The sequence below is a fragment of the Jaculus jaculus genome, chromosome 5, assembly GCF_020740685.1.
Source record: "Jaculus jaculus isolate mJacJac1 chromosome 5, mJacJac1.mat.Y.cur, whole genome shotgun sequence".
In the NCBI taxonomy this organism is placed as follows: domain Eukaryota; kingdom Metazoa; phylum Chordata; class Mammalia; order Rodentia; family Dipodidae; genus Jaculus; species Jaculus jaculus.
Window position 1 is genome coordinate 62,142,048 of NC_059106.1, and position 14,766 is coordinate 62,156,813.

Below are 14,766 nucleotides of genomic sequence, written 5' to 3' on the forward strand. Positions count from 1 at the left end.
CTTGTCAGGGTTCCTTTGATCTGTGGACCCCACGCCCGACCAGAGAGCCTAGTGGCAGCTGAGGGGCTGCGCCCTGGGAAGCAAGAGGGAGGGACATTGCCTTCATCTACACCTGGCCTCCTGTTCGGGGCAGTCACAGAACTTGCATCCTGTCAAGCCTGATAACAGAACTGTCGTGGTCCATGGACGGACTAGCCCTGGGAGGTGAATGGCGAGGATTCCAGGAAATTGTGGAGATTGCTGCAATTTGTACCACCTCGAATTAGACCGCCTCTGCGACAGAGCCCGGGCTCAGCAAACCGCTTCTTGCCTGCACCTCTCGCTTGGGCTCTCACGGCTTTCCTCAGCCAGCACTGTTAGATTGCCCGGCCGCCGTGTCTGTCTGTGCAGGACCAGGCGTGGGACAGCGGACTCCGTACTTTGCAGCCACAGGGAATCCTGGAGTCGTGACTGCATCTGCCAGGAACCTGCCTAGTAATGCCCACTTCCGGTGGGGAGGTCTGTGAGGGAGTGTTCAAAGAAGACTGCTGTTCCCTAAGGGATGCGTGGATTTCTTCATGGTGCACGAGATGATGGGATTACTGAAAGGCAGGAAGCTGGCCTGGCTGGAGGAAGCAGATCACTGGTGGGGTGACCTTGGAACTGCTCTTGGCTCTGGCCTCTTCCTGCTTCCGGGCTGCCATGACGGGTGCTGCTCTGCTGCACTCTGACCTCCGGCCGTGATGGACGGATGTCTGCACAGCCTGTACAGATGAAGGATTTGGGGCTGGGGAGATGGCCGACGTGCTTGCCTCACAAGAATGAGGACTTGAGTTTGGTCCCCAGCACTCATGTGAGCATGCTGCACATGGTGGCATGCCCTTAGCATCCCAGCTCTGGGGAGGCAGAGACAGGCAGAGCCCTGGAGCTCACTGTCCAGCTAGTCTAATTGGTGGGCTTCAGGCCAACGAGAGACACTGTCTCAAAGAGAGGTGGTTGGCACCTGAGATTGTCCTCTGGCATCAACATGCATGTGCACCCCCACATGTGTGTCCACACTCACAAACATGCACAAATATTTAAATTTTAAAAATTATTCCCGTTAAGTTGTTTCTGTCAGGTGTTTGGTCACAGTGATGTAAGAGTAATACACTGGTCTGGGAGGTGGCTTAGAGACTAAGAGCACTTGTCACACAAGGGTGAGGGTTGGAGATGGCCTGATTTTCCCTGAGTTTGATTCCCCAGCACCCACAGGGACAGCTGAGTGTGACCTGGCCACCTGGTCACCACAAGCTCCCCACAACAGCCTGCTCAGAGCTCCTCCTCAGAGGCCCACGACTCCCTGTCTGCTGCTCTTGGTGGCCTGTGCTCTGCTCCGCCTGTCCTTGTGTGCATTGTCACCAGTTTTCAATCGGCCCCTGCTCTGCGGTGTCAGCTCCTAAGTGAAGTTTGGTTAGTGTTGTCCCTGTTCTGCACCCAGAGCCCAGCCTGATGCACAGTGACACTCATTCTGCATGTTAACTTGGAATTGGGGTGATGAAACTTGCTGTGATGGTTTGGACAAAATGGCCCCCCTTACCCTCATGTGTTTTGAATACTTGGCCCCCCGCTTGTAGTGATTTGGGAAATTTGTGGGGCCTTTGGGAAGTGGAGCCTTGCTGGAGGAGCTGTGTCACTGGGCGCTGGCTTTGGGGTAATACAGCCCAGCTCCGAGCCCAGTATTCAGACTGCTTCCTGCCTGTTGCTGTGGAGATGTGACGCCTGCTGGCGACTGGCTCTGCCTTGCTTTCCCTGTCATGGCGGAACTTCCCTTGAAACTGTCAGCTGGAAGTACACCCTTTCCTTCACGAGCTGCTTCTGGTTGTGTTTTGTCACAGCCACAAGGTGATTGCAACAACAGTAGACATTGGCTGTGATGACTGAATTAGACAGCGCACACACACACACACACACACACACACACACACACACGGATTCCACATGCACATGTGATGCTCTGTGTGTGCAATAGGTCTGCATTTCATGTACACATGCAATATACATACAGGCCTATAGACACTGCACATGTATTACCTATGCATTCTGGAACTGACCCTAGAGCTCCTATGCTGGGGTCTTGGGAGGCCATGATTTGCTGAAAGTTGTTATCTTTATCCTTCCTGCTAATTATGCCTCTCCTCCAGACCTGTCACCCATGCTGCAAAGCAGAGAAGGGAGCCCTGAGTGCTGTTGGCTCCCATGCCTGCCTGGACCCTTGCTGGCCAAGGCAGAGTGGACTTCTTTTTTTTTTTTTTTTTTTAAAAATGGGGATGTTTATTGGGCACTCAGGGATGGGCAAGAGGATGGGAAGGAAGGCCTACATGTCACCACAACTGGTTCATGGTTGACGTTAAAAGCTGCTCCAATCTTATTTCATCATGATGCTGCTTTCTTCTGTTTCTTCTTTTCATTTTCTTTTTTTTTCTTTTTCAATCTCAGCAACATATTTCTCAATTTCTTCAGGATTTAGAATCTTGAGGGGCTGATCTTGCCTCATGACAGCAAGTTCAATGTTTTTGCCACCAGACTGGACCACTTCCAAGAGTGCCTTGATCACCAGCTTGATGGTCAGGTCATCTGTCTCAATGGCTTCATCAGTATAGTTCTTCTCCAGGAACTCATGTACTGACTTGGCCCCCTGGCCTATGGCATTGGCCTTCCATGCATGGTATGTGCCTGAGTGGTCTGTCTGATAGAGCCTGGGAGTGCCATCAAAGTCAAACCCCACAATAAGGGCAGAGATGCCAAATGGTCTGTGCCCATTGCTCTGTGTGTAACGCTGCTTCAGACTGGCAATGTAGCGGGTGATGTACTCCACTGTGACTGGGTCCTCCACAGTCAGCCGGTGACTCTGGCACTCTACCCGGGCCCTGTTGATGACTATCCTTGCATCTGCAGTGAGGCCTGCAAAGGCCATGCAGACATTGTCATCCAGAGCACAGATCTTCCGCACTGTTCTTTCATCTCGTAGTTTGGCCACTGATTTTTTTTCCACACCAAGAACAACAATGTCCCTTCCTCGAACACCAACCTTTTTGAGAAAGGCTCGCCAGTGAACCAGTTAGGCTGATCAGCTGCTTCCAGGGATTCCTGTATGCTTCTGGTGCTTTTGCTGAAATGCTTGGATTACAAGTGGGCCGCAGTACCCATTAAGCATTTACTGGGTATTGTAATTCCAGCCCTCATACTTGAGTGGCTCATTCGTCTTCCCAGCCCACAACCACTATTCATTCATTCATTTACAGTTGACAAGGTGTCAGGGAGACTGCCTCACCCCGCCTTCTTCAGAGTGGACTTCTTGCTGCGTGCTGTTGCCCGAGTGCCTAGGTGGAGAACACATGAGGCAGAGCCTTAGCCAAGCTCACTGGACACAATGTCTAGTGACAAACCTGTTAATGGGGGCTGTTGTTACCTGCCCAGAGCCAGCCTTACTGCCTGACACATTGACAGGGCCTGAAGGGGCCCTGGATGACTCTTTGTCTTTCTGGAGTGGAGCAAGTGGCGAAGACACCCTCTCTTCTCTCTGTGCCTGGAGAGGGATGCAGAGGAGGATGCTGACAGGGACCACAACCCACCCTCTAGCTACCCTCAGACCAGGCACTGCCCTCTCTTTGGCTTGGTGTACCAAGGACTTCCTCCCCTGGTTCCTGGCACAAAGGTTCTGGACAATGTAGTGACATAAGGAATGTGAGTGTTGGGCCAGTTAAACGAGGAGCTGGGGCTGGCTGTCACTCCGGCTCTCTTCCTGCCTCATGACTCTGCCTTTGATTTCCTGGCTTCTGAAGCTCTCTGGGAAGGTGGCTTTGGTCGTCCAGACACACAAACACCCCTCAGGTGAGGAAACGAGAGGTGCTCCTGCTGTCACGTTGAATGCAGGCTCCCAGCCTGGCCCCTGAGCCCCTGTCACCCGTCACCAGCCTCAACACTCACACCTGGCCCCTGTGGGAACTCCAGCCCTGGTTCCAGTCTTGCCCCTCTTTGAACTTTCTGTCGCATCTAGAGAAAGATGGAAATCAAGCTACTGGCTCTTCAGAGAGAAGATAGTCTTGTGGGGGTGGCTTTCTATTGGGGCTGTCTTTCTGCTCTGGCCTTTCTGGTCTCCAGAATCCCTGGCTCATGGCCCTGTAGCTCTTTTCTTGGGAGACATGACCCCTAGGATACTGTCAACTCAGGGTCATGGGCTGCCTGATCACTTGTGAAAGATGGGCTCTGCTCGTTAGAAGAGAGCTGCAGACAATTTTCTTACAGGAAGCTTGAGACTCACTTAATGCAACTACAAGTGGCACTCCATGAGCCTGTGGGGACACGTTATCCCCTCATTCTCAGGCCTTGTGTCTTTCCCAGACTCCCTTGCAGTGAAGTTCCCACCACGTGACTAGTTCTGACCTATGTTCTGGGAGCAGAGACAGACTGGACCACTTCTGGGTGGAGGTGCCAGGAGTTCGTGTGACCTCTCTGCTCTTTTTCTCTTGCAGTGGTGACCTGGTGGCTATGCGTTCTGCATGGAGCTATAGGATGGAGAAGAGAGACATTTGTAATGTGGTAAGCCATGGGGGTTTGCCAGCACTTCCTGTCCTAACTGATCCAGAGGTTCTCAAGAATGTGGCTCCATGTAGCCATGGCCCTTATGTGTTGTGTCTGGTTCAGCTCCTGGGTCCTCGCTTCCCGGAGTCTCCGTGGATTCTGCTGCCTTCTGCCTCATGATGTCAGCATGATGCCTCATGGCACAGGCCTTTTCTAGTTTTCTTTTCTAAGTTTGTGTCTTGGACAATAGTGCTCCTGAGAAACACAGCTGACCTCCCCAAGAAGTCCTCACTTGTGTGGCTTCTTCCCACACCACTTTCCCATTCAGGAAAGGGTAGCCTTGGTGTAAGGGGCCCATGGGGATTTGACACATTGATGTGTGAGTCAAGAGTCACTGCTGGGCAAATGCTCCATAGCCAGCAGGTTGAATAGCTTTCACTGGGTCACTGTTCACTGCACAATGGTCTCTTCCTTCTAAACCTTTCACCTGGCTTTATCTTTGCCCCCAAGGCAACCTTTTGCATTGGCCACCAGAGAACTCTTTCTGATGCCCCCACCCTGCTGAAGAGGAGTACTGTGGTTCTGCACATGGGATCCAGACTCTAAAAGCCCCGGTTTGAGTCCTTTTTTTTTTGGCTGTCATGTTTGAGTAACCTTTGATAACTTACCTAACCTCTCTGTGCCCCAGTTTCCACAACTGTTTTTGGAGATGGTAGTTTCTTCTATCCCAGGTGCCTGGAAGGATTAAATGAGCTGATATACATGGTGATTAATTTTGGGGGGCGAAAATAGTTCAAGGATCTCAGGCTAGTGTCTGTTAAGCTCTTTCCACTCCTCCTACTGTTCTTTGACCCAACCTTCAGCTCTTTGACTTGTTCCAGACACACTGGGCCTTCCTGTCTTCTCCACTGGGGCTCACTTCTCCCTGGGTCACTCTGGAGAGTCAGCTCAGGGTCACCCCTTCAGGAAACCCTCTGCATATGCTACAGTGACAAAACACAGCACACTGGCCAGAGTAAACAACAGAGAGAGTCTCACCGTCCTAGAAGACTGGAAGTCCAGGTTGAAGGTATGAGCAGGGGTGTTTTTTATTTGAGGCCTCGGGCTGGCTGGCAGATGTCTGCCTGTCACTGCCTGTCATATTCTGTGCCCTGTAAGGTGCAGGTTTGTACTTGAATTTCCTTTTTTTTTTTTTTAAATTATTTATTTATTTATTTGAGAGAGACAGACACAGAGAGAAAGACAGATCGAGGGAGAGAGAGAGAATGGGTGCGTCAGGGCTTCCAGCCTCTGCAAATGAACTCCAGACGCGTGCGCCCCCTTGTGCATCTGGCTAATGTGGGACCTGGGGAACTGAGCCTCGAACTGGGGTCCTTAGGCTTCACAGGCAAGCGCTTAACCGCTAAACCATCTCTCCAGCCCCCTTGAATTTCCTTTTAAGGCTTGTTTTGGGCATGTGTGTATGTATGTGTGTGTGCTGTTCACGTATGTGGGAACGTGCATGTGCATGAAGAGGGCGGAAGTTGATTTGGAGTAGTTTCATCAATTGCTCCTCCACCTTATTATTATTTTTTTTTAGACAGGGTCTCTCATTGAATTTAGTAATTTGCCTGGATAAGCTAGCAAGTCCTGGAGACCCTCCTATCTCTGCTTTCCCAGCATTCAGATTACAGGGGTGCACCATGTCTGGTCTTTTTTGTGGGTGCTGGGGACCAAACTCAAGTCTTCATGTTTGAGCCATCTTCCCAACATCCCTTTCTTTTTCTTTTCTTTCTTTTTTTTTTTTTTTAAGACAAAGTTTCATGTAGCCCAGGCTGGCCTCGAACACTATGTAGCCAAGAGTGATTTTAAACTCATGATTCTCCTGCCTCCATTTCCCCAGTGTTTGGGATTATAGTCATATACCAATACATCCAGTTTATGTAGTAATGGGATTGAACCCGCGGCTCTGTGCATGCTAGGCAAGCACTCTATCAACTGAGCCACATCCCCAGCCCCTGAATTTCCTTGTCTTATAAGGACAGATTTCCTACGTACCCTAAAGGCCATATTCTAACTTAATCACTTCTCTTAAGAACTACTTCCAAATCCAGAAATATTTTGAGTTACCATGCCCTGGAACTGCCACATGTGAGGGACACAGCTCATCTCACAGTACCTCAATGACTCACTCTTGTAGCATGGCGGCAGAAGTCCTCCAGTTGGCAATATTAATTGAGCACTTCCTATGCACCAGGCACTGGGGATCTGGGGACAGAGAAAAGGGTATGTTCCTGTCTCCTTGGAGCAGGTGTCTTGGGGGTGGGGACAGACACAGGACAGTGGCACTGGAATGAGACAGAAGACAGCACTTCATCAGTATGGACCAGCAGGACTCAGACTGGGCCAGGCAGGACAAGAGGATCCTGAGAACTCAGCAGTGATGGACAGCGGTGTGAACAAGGTGGCAGCCCACACTTACAGCACCGTAGCTGAGGGCTTGGCTCTGCGTGTGTAAATCCTCTGGCTCACTCCTCCTTGTTGTCCTGTTTTTTTTTTTTTCAAGGTAGGGGCCTCACTCTCGCCCAGATTTACCTGGAATTCACTATGTAGTCCCAGGGTGGCCTTGAACTTAAGGCAATCCTCCTACCTCTGCCTCCCTAGTGCTGGGATTAAATGTGTGCTCCACCATGCCCAGTTTAGACTTTTGTTGTTGTTGTTGTTTTTCTAGGTAGGGTTTCATTCTAGTCCAGGCTGACCTAGAATTCACTATGTAGTCTCAGGCTGGCCTCACACTCATGGTGATCCTCCTACCTCTGCCTCCCGAGTGTGGGGATTAAAGGCATGCGCCACCACACCTGGCTTCATTACATTCTTAAAGTGACCCCAGAAGGCCTGTGTCCAGCCCTGGCTCCTGCTGCCTAACCTGCCTGTGACCCCTGCTGCCCAGCCTCCCTCTGAAACCAGTTACCAGTCTTCCCTGATCCTTTCTCCAGCTTTGCCCTGACCCCTGCTGCCCCTGATTTCTGTGATCAGCCTTCCCTTGATTCCTGCTGCCCAGGCCTGACCCTGGGAATACTTCTTTCCTGAGACTTGCTTGCCTCCTAGGGACTCTCCTACCCGCCTCTGTCCTGCCAGCTGGAGCTGTGCATAGGGCCACCTTCCTCAGGACCATGAGACACACTTAACCAGCACAGTGTAGAATTCCTCAGGGGGACACAGAACATCTGTGCTTCGGGCTGCTGCTGTAGCTGCTGGTCCATGGGACTCACAGGCATTAGAAAGTGGACTGGAAACAAGGTCTTCGGTGTCACCAGAAGTTCAAAGGAACAGAAGCGCCTGCACACAAGGCAGTGGATTTGCACAGTCAGGGGCGGGGGCAGCCCAGGAGCACAGGGGCTGTGACCTGCTAGGGTTTGCTGTGGAGACTGGGAAGGGCAGGGGGTGTGTAGACTGTCAGTGGGGTCAGACTTCCGGACGAGTTCAGTCTACATCCCAGAGTTCATGCGGGCTAACTAACCTCGTTTTCAAGGCCAGACAATGTCTCACTCTTCCTTCTTCATCTGCAGGAAGCAAGACACTTGCCCAAGGTCACATGGCTGCTATGTCCAGTGACCCTCATGGGACAGCAATTAATCCTTATCAGATTTTGTGACAACCTGTGTGTGGACAGGAAACACTATGCTAGCTAAGGAGGAGCCTTCTTCCTGCACACCCTTGTGACCTCAGGAAACAGGAAGTGAATGACAGAGTTCCATCCTCACTGCCCAACACACGCATTCACGTGCACATGCACAGGGACACGCATCACCACTTCTCATCACATGCCCAGGACAGGCAGGGCTAAGCGATCCTACACTGCTATCAGGCTGTGTGGGGGCTTCAAACTCTTGCTCAATACTGGAGTAAATTTACAAGCTGACACCTACCAGTCCTGCCCAGTCTTTGTAAGTTCCATCACTAAGAGAAAAAGCAGGTGATTTTGGATTTTCTATTCTTCTAAGACCTGCTGTTGGGTCCCATCATGACCAGTAGTGCGTGACCCACATTTCTGCACCTTCCCCATATTCCAACCCATTGGCGGTGCTCCCATCAAACAGTGCAGTCTCTTTCCCACCCTACTGGCCAGTCTGTGACTTGGTTTGGCAAATAGAATGGGATGGAAATGCCAGAGTGGCAGTCCAGAACCTGGGTCTCCAGAGGCTTTGAATTCTTTCACCCAGTGTCCTGGAATCCTACTGTTGCCATGGAAAGAAGCCTGGACGGACATTTTGGGAGATGAGAGGCATCCTGCCACTTGCCCCAGAGGACAGCTAGCTAGCCACTCATCCATCCAGTGAGGCTGTCTAAGACCCAGCCAACTCCAGCCAACCACAAGGATGAGCAAGACTGGCTTAGAACAGCTCAGCCTGTCCAGACTGAAAGATTCTCTCGTCCTCTAGCCATGCAAGAGCAGGCCATTCTCTACTGCTTTATACTGATAGGCTTCTTATGCAGCCCTGGCTAACATGCACTGGCTTGTGCATTTCCTTCAATAACTATGTGATACAAATGGTCTCCATTTTACAGATGGTAAAGTTGAAATTCTAAGAAGTAAAGACTTGGGGAGGTCACTCTGCCGATAATCATAGAACTAAAACCAATCCAGGTGTTTCTGATTCCTTGGTTGTGTTTGATGTGGTTGAAGAATCTCTAATACTGGAATGGCAAATAGGTCACATTCACTTGGCCAGTGTTAGTTGGGAACATCCTCCTATAATGTAATCTTAAAAAGATTCAGGGAGAAGAAAAACAACACTGTGATCAATTAGTGACTAGTGACGTCTGCCAAGGGCGGCAAGGCAGATACAGCAGCAGGAGCACTATGCGTGTATTGTGTGAGTCTTGCATACTTGGACACCCAATGGGTGAGCAGTCTTGCTGACACATCAGTATTTGTCCTTGAGACAGAGGGCTGTGTCAGCAAGCACCACCTGCTCTAATCTAAGGTAAAGATGCAGTCGTGCTCTGTGCTTGACCCAAGTCTAGTCAGCCCTGATGCCACAACTGTCCCACCCTTGGTGACAGTCTCTCACTTACCAGGAGTGGGTTGGATACAGAAGACAATGGATGAGAGAGTATTTAATTTCCAGGTTAGCGTGATAATATTAGATACTTGGATCTCACTTTCCTTTCAAATTAACCAAAGGCAACATGATAGTTTAAATAGATGGTCAATATATTCAGGATTTTATTAAAGCTTGTAATTTAGATCTGCAGCCACCTGGCTGTTGGAAGTGTCACTGTGGTTGTATCCTAGGGTCCAGCCCTAACGTGTGGGGGTGGATTTGAAATTCCAGTGTCTTTTAAAGATATGAAGAGTGCTTGAGCTCTGCTTGGAGTTCCTGAAGTGTGTTTGCTGGCTTGTGGTGGCTTCTAGCTTTTCTCTCTGCTTAGACCTGTGAAGTGGGCCAGCTTCTTCTGCAAGTTTAAAATTTCCCCTGGATCATTAAGCTTCAATAAATCCCTTCCCCCATAACTGTGTCTGGTTTGGAAGTTCATCTCAGTGACCTGAGGCTGTCTACTACAGAATTGGTGCAGGATTGGGGTGAGATGAATCTGACCATGTGGATTTTGGTCGTTTGGAACTTTTGTTTTGGAGGAATGGCCATTGACTTGGTACTTGCAACTGAAGATGCCTTCTGGAGCAGTATTACAAGTATTATGGACTATTCTAATGAGAGTTTGAAAATGCTGAGTGCAGAGAGAATTGTGTTTGGAGGCTTGGCTTATAAACTTAGAAGCTTGGCATATGAACTTTTAAGGTGAAGGAAAGTCTGCAGAAAATCTTGCTGGAACTGGGCTACTGGCATAATGGCTGGCTTTGTTCTGCTGCCCTGGGATCAAGGTTAAATTTTTAATGGACTGATGTGCTTGGCTAAAGATATGGGACTAACATATTTAAGGTTTTAAGTTGGAAAAACTCAAGCAAGTTTAAAATTACTGGCACAGAGACTGGTTGCTGAAGCTGCTACTGTCAAATACATTAACATTTGGAAGGAATATAGCCCAATTACTTTACATTGAGACAATGGAAAGGATGCCAGAGGAAAGACTATGATAAAAATACAAACTCTTAAGCTGGGCATGGTGGTGCATGCTTTTAATCCCAGCACTCAGGAGACAGTGGTTGGAAGATCACCATGAGTTTGAGTCCACTTGAGACTACATAGTGAATTCCAGGTCAGCCTGGACTAGAGTGAAACCTTGCCTTAAAAAACAAACAAACAAACAAACAAACAAGAAAACACAAAAACACCTCCTGCTCCAAATACACTCTTTTGTAAAAGAGTTGACTAGAGAAGGAACTTGCTTTTCAAGGTTACTATATATTTTGTCCCAGAATTAGATTATGGCTGTGTCTTGCACACTTGTATTAATTTTCAAAACATTTAAAAAGCATGGAATTGTCCTAAAGTACACACTGTTATAGTAGCCACTGTTGAGATGCAGCATGAGGCAGACTGTGATGATTTTGATAGGCTGGCAAAGCCACTGGAAGATGGACGTTTTTCATGGAGACCCAAAGATGTTTTTGATATACCAGGACTATGCTAGGGCTGCCATGGAGGCTGTTGGCTCGAGATGGAAGTTTTCCCTGACTATACAGCCCAGCTGGAGGGGCAAAACTGAAAAATCCAAAGACTCTTCACTGGTCACTGGTTATGATATCAGACTTGAACTACAGATGTTTGATGTTTACTTGATGGTTATTGAGTTAACATTGTTCTATTCTCTCCTTGCTATGCCTTATAACGGTTGAAAATGTTTACTCTGTGCCTTTATACAGAATTCACAGCTAAGAGACAATTTTAAATCTCAGATGAGACTTAGGACTTTGGAACTATATTAAGTTAATAAAGACTGTGGGGACCTTTAAATTTGTACTGAATATACTTTACAATGTGAGATAAGTTATGAATCTATTGGGGCCAGGGGCAGAATGTGGTAGTTTAAATATATTCAGGATTTTATTAAAGTTTGCAATTTAGATCTGAAGCCACCTGGCTGGAGGAAGTGTCACCAAGGGAGGAATCCTAGGGTTCAGCCCTAAGGTGTGGGGGTTGGGTTTGCAATTCTGTCTAAAGACATGCAGAGTGCTTGAGCTCTGCCTGGAGTTCCTCCTTGCTTGCTGCTGGTGGCTTGTGGCTTCTCTCTCTCTGCTTGGGCCTGTGAAAGTAGGCCAGCTTTTTCTGCCAGTATAAACCTTCCCCTGGATCTATAAACTTCAATAAATCCTTCCCCTATAACTGTACCTGGTTTGGAAGCTCATCTCAGTGACCTTAGGCTCTCTACTACAAGAAAATGAATATGGGGGACTTTTTTTTTTCCCTTTATGTTTTATTGAAACCAGAAACAGCCACAGCCCCAAACCACAAACCCAGAAGCTTTCCTCCCAAATAATCCAGACTGGAGCCAGAGGAAACCAGAATCCATGCAGGCACTCCAGAACATTTTCCAGATAGGAATGCTGAGGATTTATGGGAAGTATCCTAAAGTATTTCATCTAGAAATACTTAGCTCAGAGCCTGCACTCAACTAGCCTCTCCAGAGGCATCCAGAGGCATGCTGGCTACAGGGACAGCAAACCTTGAGGTATGAAAGAAGGTCCAAGAGGACAATGTCAAATGCAAACTGCCCACTGCCTGAGGCCACCGTCCCACCCTTCCCACATAATCTTCCCACTGAGCCAGGCTTCCTCTAGGAAGGAGTTCAGAAGAAAAGACCCCAAAACTATGCACAGCACTGGCAGAGGAAGAAAACACTGCAACAAGAAGCGCTAGTCATGGGAACAGTGCTCTTCCCAGGCTCCACTGGGCTCAATCCCATACAGTGCTCCCTATAAAGATGCTAGAAGCTAGTCATGGAGCCTTACACCTGTCATGTCAGCACTTAGGCTGAAGCATGGGGGACTGTGAATTTGAGACCAACCTGGTCTCTTGAGTGAGATGCTGTCCCAAAAACAGAAGCCAAAAACTAAAGGACAAAAATCACAGGATCATCACAATAGATGCAGAAAAGGCTTTTGACAATATCCTACATCCCTTCATGATAAAAGTCTTAAAATACACTGGGAATAGAAGGGACATGTCTTAACATACCAAACATTATTTATTTATGACAAACCTATAGCCAACGTTATACTAAATGGGGAAAAACTTGAAGCTTTTCCACTAAAATCAGGAACAAGACAAGAGTGTCTATTGTCCCCACTTTTATTTAATATAGTATAGAAGTCTTAGCTATAGCAATAAGATAAGAGACAGCCATAAAAGGGGTACTAATTGGAAAGGAAGAGATCAAATTATCATTATTTACAGATGATATGATTCTATACATAAAGGACCCTAAAGACTCTACCAGCAAACTGTTGATAAACACTTTTAACAACACAGCAGGCGATGGGAAAACTGGATAGCTATATATAGAAGGAAGGAAATATATCCTTGTATCTCTCCATGCAAAAATGTATATACTATGCTTATCAAACTGCCCAGTAAGCACTTCTCTTAATATTCATAGCCTTAAATTAACACTACTCTCAAAATAAACACACAGAAATCAGTAGTCTTCCTATATCCTAACAACAAGCATGCCAAGGTTGAAATAAGGGAAACATCCACATTCGCAATTGCCTCAAAAAAAAAAAAACAACAAAAAAAAAACAATAAATAAAATTACCCTGGAATAAACCTAACCAAGGAAGTGGTTAGAACTCCACAAGGAAAACTTTAAAACATTCAAGAGAGAAATTACAGAAGACACTAGGAAATGGAAAGACATCCCTTGTTCTCAGATTGGAAGAATCATGTTGTGAAAATGTCAATCTTACCCAGAGCAATCTATACATTTAATGCAATCCCCATCAAAATTCCAATGGCATTCTTCATGGAAATAGAAAAAACAGTCCTAAATTTCATTTGAAAGCACAAAAAGCTTGAATAGCCAAAACAATTTTGAAGTTGTTTTGAACAAAAATAAGGCTGACAGTATCACTATACCTGATTTTGAAATATATTACAGAGCTATAGTAAAAAACAGTATGGTACTGGCACAAAAACAGATACATAGATCGGTGGAACAGAATAGAGGATCCACATGTAAAACCAGGAGCTACAGATCTGATTTTTTACAAAAATGCCAAAAATATTCCCTGGAGAAAAGACAGCCTCTCTAACAAATGGCGATGGGAAAACTGGATAGCTATATATAGATGGAAGGAAATATATCCTTGTATCTCTCCATGCAAAAGAATCAAGCCCAAATGGATCAAAGACCTTAATATCAGACCTGAAACTCTGAAACTTCTAAAGGAAAAAGTAGGGGAAATCCTTCGACATACTGGCATAGGCAATGACTTCCTGAATATAACTCCAGTTGCTCAGGAAATAAGACCACTAATCAACTTCTGGAACCTCATTAAATTACAAAGCTTTTGTACAGCAAAGGACACTGTGTATAGAGCAAAGAGACAACCTACAGAATGGGAGAAAATCTTTGACAGCTATACGTCTGACAGAGGATTAATATACAGGATATGCAAAGAACTCAAAAACCCTAAATAATAAGATATCAAACAACCCAATCAAAAATTAGTTATGGAACTGAATAGAGTTCTCAGAACAAATATAGATGGCCTATAAACATCTCAAAACATGTTCTACATCCTAAGCCCTCAGGGAAATGCAAGTTAAAACTACTTTGAGATTTCATCTCAGTCCTGTCAGAATGGCTGTCATCAAGAAAACAAATGACGGGCTGGAGAGATGGCTTAGCGGTTGCCTGTGAAGCCTAAGGACCCCGGTTCGAGGCTTGGTTCCCCAGGTCCCACGTTAGCCAGATGCACAAGGGGGCGCACGTGTCTGGAGTTCGTTTGCAGAGGCTGGAAGCCCTGGGGCGCCCATTCTCTCTCCCTCTATCTGTCTTTCTCTCTGTGTCTGTCGCTCTCAAATAAATAAAAAAAAGAAAAAAAAAAAAGAAAACAAATGACAATAAACAGTGAGGATCTGGAAAAAGTGGAACACTTCTACACTGTTGGTAGGAATGTCAACTGGTATAGCCATTGTGGAAATCAGTGTGGAGGTTCCTGAGACAGCTAAAAATAGATTCATCATATGGCCCAGCTATACTACTCCTAGGAATATATCCTTAGGACTCTTATAGATACCTCCTCATCCATGTTTATGGCAGCTGTATTCACAATAC

General features: G+C 47.0%; 1 protein-coding gene across 1 annotated transcript; it reads right to left on the minus strand.

Annotated features, from left to right (window-relative positions):
* Positions 1 to 2,276: 2,276 nt before the first annotated feature.
* On the minus strand, positions 2,277 to 3,044 carry LOC101611844 (proteasome subunit alpha type-7-like). The gene has a single exon (XM_045150453.1). The coding sequence runs from the start codon at positions 2,933 to 2,935 to the stop codon at positions 2,426 to 2,428; it is 510 nt and encodes a 169-aa protein (XP_045006388.1). The 5' UTR covers positions 2,936 to 3,044; the 3' UTR covers positions 2,277 to 2,425.
* Positions 3,045 to 14,766: the final 11,722 nt, after the last annotated feature.